General features: G+C 45.2%; 1 protein-coding gene across 1 annotated transcript in view; it reads right to left on the bottom strand.

Moving 5' to 3' along the window:
* Positions 1 to 18861, bottom strand: part of TELO2 (telomere maintenance 2) — a 603857-nt gene that overhangs the window by 513646 nt on the left and 71350 nt on the right. The window contains exon 7 of the mRNA XM_086941299.1: positions 8222 to 8290. Within this exon, the coding sequence (XP_086797425.1) occupies positions 8222 to 8290 (69 nt within the window). The remainder of the gene's footprint in view (positions 1 to 8221; positions 8291 to 18861) is intronic.

Genomic DNA, 18861 nt, shown 5'->3' with positions numbered 1-18861 from the left:
TTAGCATGAACTTACTATGCATAATGGAGTTACTATGCAAATTCATTTGTGTTTAGGTTTTGGGTTCCTGGGGTAATTTTAGGGTTCAGGGTGGGTTAGGGTTTTGGGGTGTAGGGGTAATTTTAGTGTATAGGGTGCTTTAAGGTTTTGGGGTACTGGGGTATTTTTAGGGGTCATGGTGGGTTAGGGTTTTGGGGTGCTGGGATATTTTTGGGATTCAGGGTGCATGTAGGTTTTTGGGTGCTGGGGTAATTTTAGGGGTCGGGTTGGTTAGGGTTTTGGGGTGTAGGGGGTACTTTTAGGGTAAGTGTGTTTAGAATTTGGGGTACTAGGGTATGTTTAGGGGTCAGGGTGGGTAAGGGTTTTGGGGTGTGGGGGTATTTTTAGGGTTCAGGGTGCATTTAAGGTTTTGGGGCGCTAGGGTATTTTTGGGGTTCAGGGTGTTTTTAGGTTTTGGGGTACTGGGATATTTTTAAGGGTCAGGGTGGGATAGAGTTTTGGGGTGTAGGGGGTATTTTTAGGGTTCAGGGTGTGCTTAAGGTTTTAGGGTGCTGTGGTATTTTTGGGGTTCAGGGTGCATTTAGGTTTTGGGGTGCTGGGGTAATTTTAGGGGTCAGGGTGGGTTTAGGGTTGTAGGGGGTATTTTTAGGGTTCAGGGGACAGGTCACTATTTCGATTAATGTTTTGTTTTAAAGTACGAATACCGTGTTATGGTATGAGTAAGAATTAACTGCGAATTAAAAGCATTTGTAATGTATTCGTATATATTTGCGAAGTAAAAGCATGCGCACTAAAATCATGCGTACTAATGGTATTTCCGAAGTAAAAACTTCGGAGTAAATACCTGCGGAGTAACGGTATGAAAAGTAACATCATATATTGATTTCAACCAGTGAGATGGGACATTTATCTCTCCGAATAGTTAACTGTGGCTTAGTGGGCCATGAATAGCTCTGTGCAGGCCACATGAGCATGGATTTTGGACCTCCGTTCCTACCTTAGGTCTGTCTTGTCTACAGGCTGCCAACCACCAGAAATGTGTTAAAGGCAACCTGATGTCTCAAATTCCACAACAAGCAGGGTAGCAAGGAGAGGTGCCCTCTGTCTCCTTTACTCTTTGGTCTTGCCATGGAACATCTGGCTCGGCTATTGAGAACATAATTCAGGATTTACTGTGAGAGAAGAGAGTCAAGATCCTGTCTCACTTTATGCAGATGACCTTTTGGTATACCAGAGTCATCCCTTTTTACCTTGCACTTGACTGAGACATGACAATTTGAATTGTGTCCTTGAGGGTCGTTCTCCCACGACAAACCTAATCTTTGAATAATGGAGAGACTTGATAAAAGTGATTCAATGGGAAGGTGAACAGACTGGTGGAACTCTGTTACGGGTAGTACCATAACTCCCCCATGCTGCTTTCCTCCAGTGATTCTAAGAATTAGACCTCATAGGCATTTCTCAGCTGAAGAATGTGTTTTTTAGGTCTCGCGACCTATCGATGTGCGCAAGCGCATCGAGCGGAGCGAGAATTCAAGTGGCGAAAACATCTTCAAACCAAAGGGCTTTCAGCCCCGCGGTTTTCATGTAGTTCACGTGAACCACGTGATTAAACATGCACGCGCATCAGACCCATTTGCTTCCCAATCTCCTCCCACCATCAGGCTTCCCTCCTAATCCGCCGCAACATTTCTCAATCACCCTCCCACAGGCACGCCCCCCCACCAGGCTCTCCCGCCCCCATCAGGCTTCCCTCCTAATCCGCCGCAACATTTCTCAATCACCCTCCCACAGGCACGCCCGCCCACCAGGCTCTCCCGCCCCCATCAGGCTTCCCTCCTAATCCGCCGCAACATTTCTCAATCACCCTCCCACAGGCACGCCCCCCCACCAGTCTCCCGTCCCCATCCGGCTTCCCTCCTAATCCGCCTCCCCTCGCTCGCATTCCCGCCCCAGGCTCTCCCGCCCCCATAGTATTCAGTTGATCCAATTAACACACATGAAAATATTAGCGTGCATAAAAAAACTAAGAATTGTTCTTGATGCAAAGGGGCCATCTGGTGATCTTGAACAAAAAGCGCAATGGCATCTCATTTTGCAAGGCGTGCGCATACGTTGCCTTTAAATGGAAAACAAACAAAGCTAGAGGCTGAGAGGTTTTGTAAATTATCTGAAGTGGGGCCATAAAGCCTGCAGCTCGCCTCTTGTTTCTCCTTCCTTCAGCCCGTCTTAGTTTGTTTTCCTTCAGCCCGTCGCAGTTTGTTTTCCTTGCACCGCCCCTTCTTACTGGATCATCCCGTTCTTCTGTTACCAGATCTTCGACTTCGCTCTGAATACTTTGGTTGCAGTCAGCGTGCTTGTGTATCCGAACACAATTCAAGACTACATACTTTCACCAAGTGTGAAGCCCCCCCGAACCCCCCCCCCACACACACACACACACACCTCCACCCCACCCGGTGTGCTCGTGCAGCACAATACCCTCCCCTCGTGCAGGCTTTCTCCCGAGAAGGTGAACTGGGTCTACCTCCCCTAGGCACTTTGATTCAACCAAAACGTTTTACACTCCTCACGGGCTGTGCGTGAGGTGCGTGACCTCCCAAACCGCCCCTGATGGCGCAATATTTACACTCCGGGAGCCTTTACGGTGCACACAATAAGCACGCGGACTGTAACATCACTATCTTTACGCTCAGCCCATATTACGCATCGCAGTGGTTGCAGGGTCTGCATTTACTACACACAGCCGAATGCCTTAAGTGAGCACGTAATACAAGCAGTCTAATGTACACAGGCCTCGTGCACGCGGGAACGCAATAAAAGAGCCCAATGTTTACAGTGGGCGCGCGCACCCAAGCTGAGCACATAACATTGCAGTGCAATTCTTCCAGTCCCACTGCATAGAAGCGCATAATACAACAGCGCCATGTATACAGTCCGTGTGTCTACGCAGAGCTCTCTGTGCAAACAGCTCAGTATGAACAGTCCACGTGTAATTAAGAAGCGCATAATACAAGAGCGGCATGTTCACAGTCTGGGTTTACACCAAGCTTTTAATACAGTCACTGTGAACAGCCATGTGTGTGTCTACACCATCTCTGAATGCAAACAGATGAATGTTCACAGTCCACGTGTATACAAGAAACACGTCATAAAACAACGCAAGGTTTACAGTTTGTGTGTCTATACCAAGCTCTTAATGCAAACATGTCTGAACAGTCCACGTGTCTATAAGACGCTCATAATAAAATAGTACAGTCTGTGTCTCTACACCGAGCTCTCAATACAAACAGTTTTATGGGAACTGTCCATATGTGTTTAGGAAGAACAGAACGAAGGAGTCCAGAGTTTGCAGTCTGTGTGCGCCTACACTCCGCACGAAACACTAGCAGTGCAATGTTTGCAGCCTGAGTGTAGACATAAACACTGCCGTGTCTACATGCCTTCTGGGCCTACCCGGAGTTCGTAAGAACAGTCCAAGGTTAACAATGAATGTGTAAATGCGATGCACATAATAGAATCGTCTTTTCTGTACAATGTGTGTGCCTCTGTAGAGTGCATACTACACTATCATGTGTAGAGTGAGTGCATAGACACAATCTAGTAACGTGTACAGTCTGTGCACACAGTATATAATGGAGTCCTTTCACATCTACACGTTTTACATTCTATACATTTACACAAATAGTGTACAAGTTTTACAGTCTACGCCTGCCTACAAACAGCACAAAACCAACAGTTGTGTGATAACGCGGCTCCTTCGTACACAAATTAATCCCAAGGTGTAGCTGCTTACTAGATAATCGAGAAAGCGCTTGTTTTTATTGGGGCTGTTGTTATTGTGAGGTTTATGGCGGGGTATTCTGGCCGCCTGAAAGTGTGCAGAACAAAAGAAGGAATTCCATGGCTTGCAAGAGTGTGAAACATCACATGTTTTCACCAGTTGGAAACGAAACAAGAACAGGATACTTTAGTGCTTTAAGCTGCGTCATAAAGATTGTAATCTGTTGCCTGGCAGCATCTGTGAGATGCAAATCAACTAACAGCAGGAAGCTAAGCTCCGGGGAAAAAAAATAGAAGTCACTGCTGAAGTAAGGGGTAAAAACACAACTCCCTCTTCGCATACGTTTAAATGCACGGAAAATGCTATTACTTTGTAGTCGTCAAGATAAATAAAAATGTCATCTTTGCCTATATTTTACAAAGAAAACGGACCCAGGAAACTCGGTCAAAAGCCGTAAAATACATCACCAAGAAAAGATGTAAATTAAAACATTAGCTTTACTTAAAATACTGTTGGCCAGGCCCTTTGCCCCTATGCGTCTTAGTGTCACTGCGCCTGCAGCACCACTAATGCATACATGTAAATCGTCAGTGTGAACTATGCCCATGCTGTTAATAGGATCTCTGCTAATATTACAAGGAACAATTTAATAACAGCCCAAGCCACACTAACAATACATATTAAGTCCAGTAAACTCAGCTGTCAAACAGCAAGTATTAAATCGTAATTAAAGCACTAGTCCGGGCCATTACTACAGTTTCTGTGTTAAATATTAAGGGACACCACCACATCACTCAGGGACACCATCACACCACTCAGCAACATCACCACACCACTCAGGGACATCACCACACCACTCAGGGACACCACCACATCACTCAGGGACACCACCACATCACTCAGGGACACCACTACATCACTCAGGGACACCACCACATCATCACTCAGGGACACCACCACACCACTCAGGGACACCACCACACCACTCAGGGACACCACCACAGCCCTCAGGGACACCACCACAGCCCTCAGGGACAACACCACAGCCCTTAGGGACACCAACATCACTCAGGGACACCACCACACCACTCAGGGACACCACCACATCACTCTGGGACACCACCACATCACTCTGGGACACCACCACATCACTCTGGGACACCACCACATCACTCTGGGACTCCACCACATCACTCTAATACACCACCACATCACTCAGCACCATAGCCGCATCACTCAGCACCACAACAGCACTGTCCTTGCTGGCTAACAACAAGCATTCCCATAGCCAAAAGGACTTGCATTCGGAAAGTGTAAGCTATTGGCTTTGTAAATAACAATGCTATTAATTTATATATTTTCAATGCCAACACATATTAAAAAAATAATTGTCATTTACAATACCAATAGCTCACACTTTCCTAATGCGAGACCTATTGGCAACGCCAGTGCTTGTTCTAGCTTTTCTTTGTTCATTATCTGATTTACAAAATGACACTGCCTTTCATAAATCCTCATTTTTCTGTTTCCTTCAGTTACACAATGATATCACCCCTTACCTAAAAGATGCCAGGAGTTTTCAGAGTTGAACCTGCTTGAGTCTAAGCTTACAATGGCCACCAAAGAAGACAATGAGTATTTAGATGTTATGAATGGCTGGTTCATAACTCCCATGGCTTATTCTCAGCATCCATGGCATGGGAGGGTGATGTGGAAGCCTATCTGAGGCTGACTGGTGAGATCCTCCTATATCCCTGCAAGAGATTCACATCTCAATGCACCATAACCTTATTAAATTCCAATACCACTAAAGAGTTAAATATACTGGTCAGGCTCTGAAAACCAGCTTATACAGCATGCCTTAGATGCCATACCATGAATGCTACTGTTATAATCTGCTATGCTTGTGATGCATTATGTGCCCACCTCCACTGTTCCCTGCTCTGCTCAGCAGTGTGTGATGTCATGTAATGTTGGTGAGTGACTGGAGGTTGCTTGACAGTGAGATAGAGTGGGCCTGAGCTGAGAGGATGCTGCTCAAGGTGGGATACTTTTTTATGTTACTTCTTCAATAAACCTACAACTTGTAATTCTACATGAACTGGCTGACTGACATCTACTTATGAAGAGAGAACATTTTAATTACAACAGCTACCTTCCTTCATACCACTTGGGGGACCCCTATCACCCAGATTTTCTGGAAAGAAGTCCTTGCTTCTTTAGAGCAAGTATTTGCTGGCCAATCCCGTCAACCCCAAACTCCTCCTCACGTCTTTGATGACAGTCGCTGACCACTATGTGGAGGCCTTGGTACATTCAGTCTTGGTGTTAGCCAATGTGATATAGCTTAGTTCTGGATTGCTGCCATTCACCTTACCTTGTCTGGAAGAATGCCAGGGATGAACATGAGATGCATGTCTTTGAGCGGCCTATAAATGAGTCACAGGTCTGTTCTGAAAAACACTGTAAGATTTGGGGCCTTAGAATGACAATTTCAAGTTTGACTAACACTTTGTGAGGATGGGAATTATAGTCATAATCGTACCCTTGTTAAATTCACACACTCACCTCAACAGCAAGCGGGACAATAGGCTATAGCTGCCTCGTCTCTGGGTGTATCCCTGCCTGAAATTCGTTACCAACACGCTGGCCTCGCCACGCTAGGGCCTAGTGGGGCTCTACTTGTGACTCCCACGCTAGGAAGAAGATTCTGGCGACTTGGTAATTCGAAATAGCCTCCACTCATCGGCAAACTCAGTGTGATAGGAGGGCTGCACTCAGATAGACTGAAGACGTTGTTGGTAAGGGGAGCATAACTGCGAGATCCTGACACCCCATTATTATCCTAGGCGCTACTGGGTCTCTGCTTAAACTGCACTGCATCTGAACTGCCACTGCATAGTTGATCCAGGTCACACGGTCTCCTTACTCCAGAGATCGTTATGCCATCAGTACCTCGTTCTATAAAAACGAGAACCCAGAACAAAATGGGCAAAACCGAACGCAGTCAACCCCGTCTCACATTTGAACCCCGCAAATCCAGCAAGTCGCAACAACAGGCCGCGTCGGACTCGGAAGCAGATACACCGGTTGATAGCCTCTCGACAATCCAAAAAACACTTCTGGCTGTCCAGACCAGCTTGCAGACCATTGATGACAAGATTGATAATCTAAACCTGCGACTGGATAATATCTCTAATAAGCTGGACAAGCATGTGTTGCATCTTGGTGAGGCGGGGACGCGCCTCTCTGATGCCGGAGACGGCCTACAGCAGGTGTCATCTAAAAGTTCAGACATGATCGCACATTTGCTGAAGTACAGAGACCGCCACACTATTCTCTGTGTGGCCAGAGAGAAAGGGAACATAGTCCACGAAGTAAATTCACTTGCTTTTTACCCGGACTTCACTTCAGCAGTGCAAGCTGCAAGGAAAGAATATCAACCAGAAAAAAAGATCCTTATGGCGCAAAAAGTTCCCTATACAATGCTATACCCGGCGCGGTTGCGAATTGATCTGAATGGTAAATCGAGGATTTTCACATCGCCAAAAAGCAGCAATGGACTATGCCAAGTCACTGAAGCGTGGACACAGACTCCTCCACTCTTGATGACGACATCAATGAGGTCCCCTCGTAAGAAACTTCAGGGGGACACCACATCTTGGCCCGCACACGGTCCTGCTTCTGCGGATATCGATTGCTGTCTCATCACGCAACCTCTACACAGGTGGCACTTATCATGCAATGTCTGCCGCCTCCAGCCACGCTGCGAACTGGGACACTGATGCTGCAGATAAGATCTCCCCTTGATTGCTACTTTATATATATTACTACATGCATGTGTTGGTTTGTACCAGGATTAGAGCATATAATATTGTTCTCCATCCACCTCCCTTTCTAACTTGGGAGAGATTCTGTGCCCCAGCGCTCCCCTATGGGTATTCCCTGCAGCTGTTATGGCAGCACATTTTCTCTGTTGGGCATTGCTCTGCGTGGTTTGGGAGGGCTTTGGCATGTCGGGGTCACTGAAGTGGGTGGGAGGGGGTACACTGAACTTTTGTTAAAGTGGCTCAACGTTACTCTGACCTATCATTACAAGTTGTGGACTGGTATAGATTTTTTGTCATATAGTGCAGGTTACATGTCCTATGCCAAAGGTACACACAGTCTATGACAACAGTGATTGCCTGTTGTGGAACGTAGAGGGGCTTAACTCTCCCAAAAAAATTTGACAAGTACTAGCATACCTAGACCACCACGAGGCCAATATCACCCTCACAGTTTCTACTTTCAGTGAACAATTAACATTATATATATATATATATATATATATATATATATATATATATATATATATATATATATATATATATATATATATATTACAGCAATATGTCAAAAATGAAGCATAATTAGAAATAAAGCAGAGCTACTAACCTTCATCAGGAAAGGACGTCGACTGCCATCAAGTGCCAGGTATCCCATAATACACTGCAGCATTTCAGTCTGTGATGTAAAGAACATTGAGGAAGTTAGTCGTAACATATGGAAAAAATGGGATTGTCACATCTCAGTCAACACTTTCAGTGCTTTTACTGAATCCATGTAAACCTCACAATGCAAGCTACTCCATGCGGCTGCTCCTTCTGCTGGGGCTAACAAGATGGCCCTCACCCCTACAATGAAGGGCAGCCCTGCCCTGTAAGAAAGGAGGACTTTCTCAACTTCATGTACAGGCTGAGATGAAATATAAAGGGCTTTAAGCTACATAAGAAGAGTGGGTTCCTGAATAAACAGTAATAAATATACGGGTAAATGGGGACTGCCTGATGATGTGAGTTACAATGGCAGCTGCTATCACCCTAGTGAAGACCTAGATGGCTGAGCTTCAACCAAAGACACATGCCTATACAGGTAGTGTACTTCAACCGGTCGCACCTCGTGGGAGCCTCGTGTGCCTGAGTGACAGTCAAACATGGTATTAAGGGTCCGTCAGATCGATAACACAGAAAATAAGCAGTATGTAATGTAGTGACCCTTCCATGGTGACCAACAGTCCCCAACTTGCATGATGACCAACCTTGAATGATTTGTAGAAGAGCAAACTGTTTCACACTGGTTCTGATCTGTGATTTTCCAAGGCCAACTTTAACACCTGTTTCCCTTAATACATATAGAGCAGTAATTCAAGATTCCCTCTCCCTTAGGCAAGAGTTTAACTACCTGCTGATTCAGAAACTTCAGCACTTCTGCTAGCAGCTAATGAGAAACTATGTGACCAGAGAACAGGATGGACAGAAAAAATGGAAGCAGGTTAAGCTACAACCAGTAACCCACCAATAAAAAAAATGACATATGCTGTGGTTAATACCCCTTTAGGTGGATCTATTGCAGGGGGAAATTGATTAGGTCCTCATCCTAGGAAATATTAGTTGTAATTGTAGGAAGGTATGATCCTTCTGCATGGTTACCCCCACTTTTTGCCTGGTGCTGTAATGGTTTCTGACTAGTCTAACTAGGATCCTGCTAATCAGGACCCCAGTCTGTACTTTCTCCCTTAAATTGACTGTGGTGAGTACCTAGGTACATCCCAGATTGGTTACTGGTGTATACTTATAAGTCCCTAATATATGGTGCTAAGGTACCCGGGGCATAGGTACCCCCAGAGTTCTCCCATGGGCTGAAGCATGTATTATGACACCCATGAGAGACCACTCAAATTGTGCCTGCGGGCCTGACATTGCAGCCTGTGTAAGCTGGTGCTAGTACCACTTACCTTACAACAGATATAGGTTTCCCTATATCTGAGGTCACTACATTTAAAACCTTTAAGTCATCCCTAAAGCAGGCCTTTTCAATCCTGAAGGCAGGGTGCTCGGTTCTATCTGTAAGCAGAACACCTCTACAACCTTTGGAGTCCATTCTCCCGGGATGTAAGTGCATCAGCCATTATGATACACAGAGTGGCCATGCGTCATTATGCGATGACCATCTCTAAACTGGCTGCAACAAACACTGTGGTGTTTGGTATCAAACATGTTGGAATTGTGTGGGAGGTACGATTCCATGCACTCTAAAGCTCCTCCGGGAGTCCCCCCATGCTCCTAGCCCCACTCTTCTAGACCCAGACAGCAACTATGGCTGCTGCCGAACAGAGACACAAGTCTGCCCTCCTGCTGCTGAGCCAGGCTCGAGCAGGGGAAGCCAAGGCAAAAGGTATCTTGTCACAGGGAGGTGTGACCACCTCCCAGACAGGATTTAGTGTATTGGGGAAGAGTGGGAGCACTTGCCAGCACCACTCAGTCTGCTTGAGGGGCACATCCTTGCATAGTTCAGTTCAAATCAGCACAGGGAGCCGTTGGCTCCTGCTCTGGCGGAAACTGGACAAAGGACATGGGAGTAACCTCCCCACTGTCCAAACCCCCTGGAAGGGAACCTTGAATCGTCCCAACCCTTTCCTTAGGGTACTTAAGGGCTTACCTGTGGGAGGGTCCCTAGATTCGTCATGGGACAAGATTCATATCAAGAAACCACTTCATCTTCGACCGTCCGGGCACTCTATGTATCGAGACTGCAAATGGGAAGACTCCTACTGCTCTTGGTCTCGGCACCCTGCTCTGCTGCTGCAAAGTCTGTGCTCCATACAGGAACCTTTCAAGACCAGTGAGCATCCAAGACACCTGAAGCAATCTCCCTTGGAGTGAAGGAGTCACTTCCCTGCATCTGCAGGGACGGCAACTAAGCTGACCGGTATGCTGATCCTGGGCTCCCACGGCCTCCGAAAGGCTCAGCAACACAGGTGGTGGTTCTTCACACCCCTCGAGACCTGCCCTGACCTCTTACCGAGTTTGAGACTAGTATCCCACGTCGGAGCCGCAGGAACCAAACCCCTCTGCACTGCGTTGACTTGCTGTTGCAAAGGCTTGTTGACTCTCTTCCTCAAAGATCTTCGGGGTCCAAGTAGCCTCCACCTCAAGCATCTCCTGTGACCAAGATCTTCGTTCACACCGCATCTCTTACACCGTGGGCCTGATATTTGGTGAGCTGCTCAAGGTCCTCTTGCGACTCCAGTGCCTGAGGATCTTCTTTGATTTCAGCAGGCTCCCCCAATTGCTCGGGCCTGCTCTGACTCCCCTGCTTGTAGCGAGTCACCTGGACCTTGCTGGTATTGACACTGCACCATTTTCGCTTTCCACGTTGTTTGCGGTTGCCAAGGCTGGTTGGTGCTCCCAACGGTTACCGACCCCTCAACTCTCGACATCAACGCGGGACAGCTCATGAATGGCTCCTGGTCTTCCAGAGCGTCGCCTGGTCTGCACAGCTGCAGCTCTAAGGTCACTGTCAACTCTCCTGCAACACCTGACATTGGTGGGCATTCGACTTCCGTGCCCCCTGGTCACTCCCGAGTGGCATAGATTCTGTCCCCTCTGCTTTCAGGTACTTCTCATCTTGAATCCACCTTCGGATCCACTGGACATTTTCTACTTCTTCGCCAGAGGCATCTTCCTGAAGTCCTCCATTGAATTTGACTGTGGTTTCCTGATGCCACTTTGCACCTATGCACTCGGCTTCCCTAGTGTAGGTATCCTGGTTCCTAGGGTATCCACAGGTTGGGTGGCTCTCCAACCTTCCGTCTTTCACAAGGTTTCTTCGGGGTCCACTGGGAAGGGGCGGTCTTTAAAATTGCAGCAGCAACATTTCCCATTGACTTGAATTAAGCCTGCAGCTGTGTTCCCACTAAGCACACGTCATTTCTATGTCTTCTGGGTATGGTCTTCACTTGAATCGTAGTTCGCATCTGTCTATTTTAGTACATGGTTGGGTCCCTTCCATGGTGACCACTGTGCAATACCTGCTTCTCACCTGTTTTCTTAGCAAAGTATTGTGTACATTTCGTATATCTCCGGGTAGGAGATATTTGTATGTGTTAATTTGTGTCCTATAATAAATACATATTTTTATAAATGCAATGTGTGGTTCTTTTTCACTCAATCTATACCAATAAGATTACGTTCTAGTGAAACAAGCTGCTTTACACTCCTGGACTAAGCCTGAAGGCTGTTCTCCACAGCTACCACAAAGAGAGCTTTCTAAGATTATCTAAGACCACTCAAATCACCATAAGGATTCTCTGGATTCGTGCAGGGTGCTACACATACATAAGTGCGCACCATATACTGAGCCATCTTCTCACAGTAATGATCAAAGGGGAATTAGAGGTGTGTCTTTTGCACACTGGAAGAGGGTTTGTAGATATTCTTTGAAGACTTCAATTGCTTTCTCATGTTATGTTGGCAGGGTGAGCCTGATGATTTCTACAGCCAGTAAAGCAGTAGAAACTTTGCAATAAGATGATGCTAGTAAGAACAGTGGCCAGAATCCGGAAAGGTTTGAGGTCTACTCCGAAGATATCACTGCCAGGGATATAGCCACACCAGCCTCCATTGTGATGCTGCTAATCTGATATCTCTTCAACATCAAAGATGAGATCCAACATTTTCATCTGTTCCTCCTGGTTGAAGACAAGTCAGAATGAAGATAGTAAGGTCTGAAACTAATTTCTCATCTAGATTCCTACTATAAACACAAATGTTTGGAGAAAAACTGAACACCAAACACAATGCAAGAACAGAGCACAATAAGGCACAAAGCCCTTCAAGATGTACTTATGTTCTTAGGTACTTGATGCTTTAGTACTCTCGTGTTTCGACTTGACAATGTTTTGGTCTGTGCAAGGAAGTCAGAAATATGTTTCTAAACAAATCAATAGAGAGAGAACCCATTGGTTGATCAAGTTACTTCATACCAACCCATTTAACTCGTCACCCCACCCTTACAGAGGGGAATCCTATCTCTAATTAAAAAAAGGCTCTCACGCACTAGAAATTCTTAGGGGCATGCTTAATCATCGAGTCCTCACCCAGACACCTACAGTGCCACGGTGGGCCTACCTTGTAATCAAGGGAGCTTTTTTCAATGAAGGTGAGATATAAGAATCTTTCAATTTGACTTGTGCTCCCCCACGCTACAAGGGACTGTCATAAAAAAGTAATGTCAATACAAAGTGTATGTGAAGATCCATGCATAAAATACCAATGATAAGATTGACTTGAGCACAAGGACATAGAAAATGACAGCAATCTTGGAACAGTATGAACTAATAATATAAATGGCGGATACTAACCAGATTTGTTTGTTACGATATTAAGGTCGGCAGTGGGGACAGTTCAGGTCCTCTAACTAACAGGAATGGTTCTTCAACATCAGTCCATCTCCCATGACTAAAGTATATGTTATTGAAAGTGACATATTATGTGTATATGAGCTATTTAATATACTATGGACACAAAACATTCGTTTTACACTGGGCATACGGAACAAAGTAGCACAGTGAAAATGTAGTATTATTCTCTATAAGAGGTCTGAAAATGAGTTGCAATTTGATATATCAATTGTGTAGAAAATGGCAAACGAGTAAACAGGGAGCGGTAGATATCAAAGAAAGGTAACACAAAGAGGAAGATCAAGTAGAAATTAAGGGAGCGTAGTAACAACATTCTAGACAATAATAAATTTCATAAAATACTAACATATACAAACTGGGACACTATTGTAATGGCTTATAAAAGCAGAACCATATCCTTCTAATGTGGCCAAGCTTAATTATGTTGCATGGCATTTCTTTACAACAGGGATCATTGTCCGACATTTCTACATAGAAATTAATATATGTTGTGACAAGGTTGTATACAATTGGTGGTATTTTGCTGATGATTTCATAACAATTCTTATTCGCTATTGTGTGCGTTAAAGAAGAAAGCAATCACAATCCTGAAAATAACTACTCAGTATGTCATATATCTGAACATGTATAAAGACTTTTTTACCGGGCAAATTATTTTTAGGAAAATTATAATTCACAATGCTCATATTATTACAGTATATTAACTATTCACTGCCAAATTGTATTGTAGTTCTCTATCTTGATTTAGACCCATATTCACAGTCCTGAGTCCAGGGTGACGTAACCTTAATACCCAGTCACCTCCTCTTGGATATATTTCTAATTATCTTTACATCATCAAATGTAACATTACTCTTACTATCACAAGTATATAGTGTTTAGAAAAGGGGTTTCCTTCATCCTGATTAGAGATGGCCCAAAGATGCTCCTGTATTCTTTCTTTCAGAAAATAAATTGTCCTGCCTACTTGTATACCACTTCCATGGCACTGAATAATGTAAATTACAACTTAGTTCTGCAATTGATTTAGTCATGTATTTTTTACGTTCTTTTGGTGTTATACTGAAATTCAGTGATATTGAGAATTGGCACACACTGCTACAGCCACGTTCATATGATCCTTTGTCTGCCTGTGTAAGTCAGTTGATGGTAGAGTTTTTCAGAAAGTCGGTTTCAAAAAGATATCACATAAATACTCTGCAGCATTTGACTGCGACCAAAGGCGATCATTGCTTTCTTTGATAGGACTGTTTTTTAGAGTGCTATCTAATTTTAAGATTTGTAATGTTTGTCTATGGTCAAGCACACCACTCTAGTTTGGCTGTAGGGAGTAATTAGAGGACTTTCCTTCTCTTCTTTAGGCGATCATTGCTTTCTTTGATAGGACTGTTTTTTAGAGTGCTATCTAATTTTAAGATTTGTAATGTTTGTCTATGGTCAAGCACACCACTCTAGTTTGGCTGTAGGGAGTAATTGGAGGACTTTCCTTCTCTTCTTTAGGCTTGTGGTGTGATATAAATGTGTTGTCGGTCCATTGGGATTTGGAGGGGCACTGAGAACAGCACTGGGAAGGCGTTGTTTTTAATGCTGTGCATGCATTCTTCACAACGAAGCTTCAAGCGAAGGGCACAGAGCCCTGGTGAGGGCTCTAGGTCCTGGTAGTGAGGCATCAATGGGATACTGGTGTTTCTGGTATGTTGTCTGGAGAACGAAACAGAGTCCAAAATCTCGCTGAGCTGAGTTCTTTCACTGACACAGAGTCCAAACGACCAATTGGGCCCAAAGGAAAGCACTGCAAGTTGTCGAACACGGTGCTCCGTCGGTATGTGTCTGAACTCAATGGCGAATGTTTTTTTTTTCACATAAACTTGATGTCCTTGAGTCTTGCCAGGCAAATGAGGAGCCACTATACCTTTTGACTTGAAAGACAGCTTAAAACAAAAACAACTTGCAAACGTCCGTGTCTAACACAAGTTGGTAGGAGTATACAGATCAAGTGCATCTACAGCAAAACATTCCAAGATCTTGGGTTTGTCATTATAAAGTTTCCAACTACCAAGTGAGCCATACATTTCATTAATGAGATGACAGGGGTATTGACCCGACTGAAAAAATCAGAATGTTCAATTAATTGTAGGAATATACCCCATGATATCAGGTCACATATAATAATCCAGGAACGCATGGAGCTTATTTACCTCATAACCAAAGAATAATTAACTGGGTTTACATAACCCCTCCCACACCACTGGAGGTCCAACCAGGTATGATAGGGATATTCCATTGGAATCTGCCTTTTAGTGTAGCCCACTGGGGCAATCATTTCACAATAGGCTATTTAGTGAACAAGCCACTCAGTGAATGGGCCATTTGGGGATCAACAGACACCCATCCTTCTCATTAGAGGTAAGTTAAACATTGAGGAACCTTACTGTTGATTCATTCAAACAACTTATAAATATGGTACAAGGAATATATGTTCCAATGGGAACAAACGCATTTAAGGGAAGAAGCTAAAATATGGTTTACTGAATCCATGTGACCGCGGATAATGCATTACCTTTGACATTTACCATTCTCTTGAACATTAATAAGAGCACATTGACGCTGCACTGTACATCTGTACTTAACTATATCGGCCTCTTGGCTCAGTTTCCTCGAGGGGCGGTGATGATGTGGCAATAGGAATTAACCATGATGAAATTAACTATGGGATTTTGTGGCATATGATTAATTGACTCTACCTCAGTTACATTTTATGTGACTTTATTAAATATTCTCTTTTTATCCATACCGATTGAATTGATATACAACTATTATGTGACTGTATATTTGCAGTAACAATGATGATTTATTACCGAAGACCAACGTTCATGGGTTCATAAGGACTGAAGTTGCTGTATAGTCTTACTTCAGTTGTTATACATTGGTTTTATAATTGTTTCAAAGGTAGTGGGACATTTTGATCTGACAAAGGCGGAGCTCTCTGAAACGTGTTATCAACAATATATTGGTGAATTGCCTGATGAGGTGCCAGTGTTTCGCTTCTGTAACAGATATCACTTCACGATTTGCCTCCAAAGATGAAGCCACTCTCAGCGTGTGAACTCCGTTTAATTCAAGGATTGCGCAAGCCAGGCAGAGCGCACAAATGTCAGCCAAACGCGTTTCGGGCGAGAGTCGCCCTTGATCACTGGCAGGAAATAGCAGCAGAGCAGTCCTGTGAGCACGTTAAGTATCCCGCCCATAGGGGCGTGTGCCTCGAGGGATTCTGGTTAATGAAGTCCGCTCTTTAAGTAAAACCATATGTGGGCGCCGTTATTCCCCAAATGTTAAATGTTCCCAAGTGGGCATGTGCGGGATACTTAAAGTGCTCACAGGACTGCTCTGCTGCTATTTCCTGCCAGTGATCAAGGGCGACTCTCGCCCGAAACGCGTTTGGCTGACATTTGTGCGCTCTGCCTGGCTTGCGCAATCCTTGAATTAAACGGAGTTCACACGCTGAGAGTGGCTTCATCTTTGGAGGCAAATCGTGAAGTGATGTTTAGCGGCTGTGCCTGGCCGCGATGAGGCCCCACTGCGCATTCATGCAGGACCTCCGTGCAGGATACCGAGAAGCACGTGAGGTACATCGTGTCCAGTTCAAGGAGGGTGATAAAGTATGCATGCCGGGCTGCTGGGCACATACCCACTTGGGAACACTTTAACATTTGGGGAATAACGGCGCCCACATATGGTTTTACTTAAAGAGCGGACTTCATTAACCAGAATCCCTCGAGGCACACGCCCCTATGGGCGGGATACTTAACGTGCTCACAGGACTGCTCTGCTGCTATTTCCTGCCAGTGATCAAGGGCGACTCTCGCCCAAAACGCGTTTGGCTGACATTTGTGCGCTCTGCCTGGCTTGCGCATTCCTTGAATTAAACGGAGTTCACACGCTGAGAGTGGCTTCATCTTTGGAGGCAAATCGTGAAGTGATGTTTAGCGGCTGTGCCTGGCCGCGATGAGGCCCCACTGCGCATTCATGCAGGACCTCCATGCAGGATACCGAGAAGCACGTGAGGTACATCGTGTCCAGTTCAAGGAGGGTGATAAAGTATGCAAGCCGGGCTGCAGGGCACATACCCACTTGGGAACATTTAACATTTGGGGAATAACGGCGCCCACATATGGTTTTACTTAAAGAGCGGACTTCATTAACCAGAATCCCTCGAGGCACACGCCCCTATGGGCGGGATACTTAACGTGCTCACAGGACTGCTCTGCTGCTATTTCCTGCCAGTGATCAAGGGCGACTCCCACCCGAAACGCGTTTGGCTGACATTTGTGCGCTCTGCCTGGCTTGCGCAATCCTTGAATTAAACGGAGTTCACACGCTGAGAGTGGCTTCATCTTTGGAGGCAAATCGTGAAGTGATATATATATATATATATATATATATATATATATATATATATATATATATATATATATATAGACAAAAACCAAAGGGTACAGGGGCATTATAGTTAGACTCAAATTTCACTTGTACAAAAACTTAGAAATAGAGAAGTTATAGTTGCCTGAGTTAACCTAAGCAACACCTCAGCCCAACTACTTTCTACTGGCTAAGTAGTAAGTGCTACCTCGTTGGGTAAATGTATAGTGCATCTCCTACACTACAGCTGGGTATAGGACGGTGAGAAAATATCTCCAGTAACCTTGTGTCTCTGTAACTTTGCCAATGCGATTGTTTCTCGAGCATCTTCTACAGATAACTTTACACAGTGGAACTGCAGGGTAAACACACTTGGATGATTTGTACTTTACAGAGGTATGTGCTTCTTTGTTGGGTGGAGATGCAAATGTATTCCTAGGCATGAGGTATGAATCTCCAAAATGAGCATGAAGCGTGCTGGAGGGTTCTTTTAGGAAGCTGTCCATCATCCTGAGAAAAGTGTATATGTATATGGGCCGGGCCAATATGGGGGGTTGTAGGCAAGTTTACATAATTTTAGTTGTAAAAGTTTAGAACACGATCTCCATATTCGGCCCCGATGACCACATCCCCCTGCCCTGTTACCTGGGTGCACCTAGGGCACCCAGTGTGCAACTGGACCACGGGGGAAGCCTCAAGGCCTCTGGGAGCCCAGCCAGCTCCCCGCCTCCTGCAGGAGTCAGCACTGTTCTGACAAACGGGGGTTTCTGAAAGGCAGCTCCCTGTTGGTCACAGCAATGGTTTCATTTGTTGCCCTGCATGCATATTTGGGTGCAGGGAATAAGATGAAAACTTGCCTTTCTGACAGCTGGAGCTGTTTGACAGCTCTGGCTTGTATAAAGCTGAGTTATATTTGCTTTTGCTTGGTGGGAGCTGTCAGCTCTTACCGAGCAAAAGCAAGCAGCTACCTCCCGAGGGTGGAAACTTCAGGAGGTAGCAGGAACCGGACCATGGATCTGGACCCCCAGCTCCATGAGTCAGAAGTTAGCCCCGGGGAGGTAGTGGTCCCAGGGCCAGGGGTCTGTGACGGACCCCCCTACATTAATTTATTTCAGCCCCGGGGAGGTAGCAGTCCCCGGGGCTGCAGGACAGCCGAGTGGGCCCCCGCTTTAATTTTGTGTTTAGCCCTGGGGAGGTGGAAGTTCCGGGGGCTACTGGGGGGAAATGTGGCTATGCCCGCATACATAATTTTAAATGCCCCAGGAAGGTGGCTGTACCCGGGGCTGAGGGAGGGGGCTGCTGCATTTATTTCCGATTTGCCCTGTTTAAAGACTCAGAATGTAAAATGATACAGACGTAAGCTAAACGTTTAGGAGAGACTACCACTCTGGTAGAGGATTGCTGTTTTACTTGT

This window comes from Lissotriton vulgaris, chromosome 10, assembly GCF_964263255.1.
Source record: "Lissotriton vulgaris chromosome 10, aLisVul1.2, whole genome shotgun sequence".
Classification (NCBI taxonomy): Eukaryota; Metazoa; Chordata; class Amphibia; order Caudata; family Salamandridae; genus Lissotriton; species Lissotriton vulgaris.
Note: the sequence above shows the minus strand (reverse complement) of the source record. Positions and strands in the feature narration are given on the sequence as shown.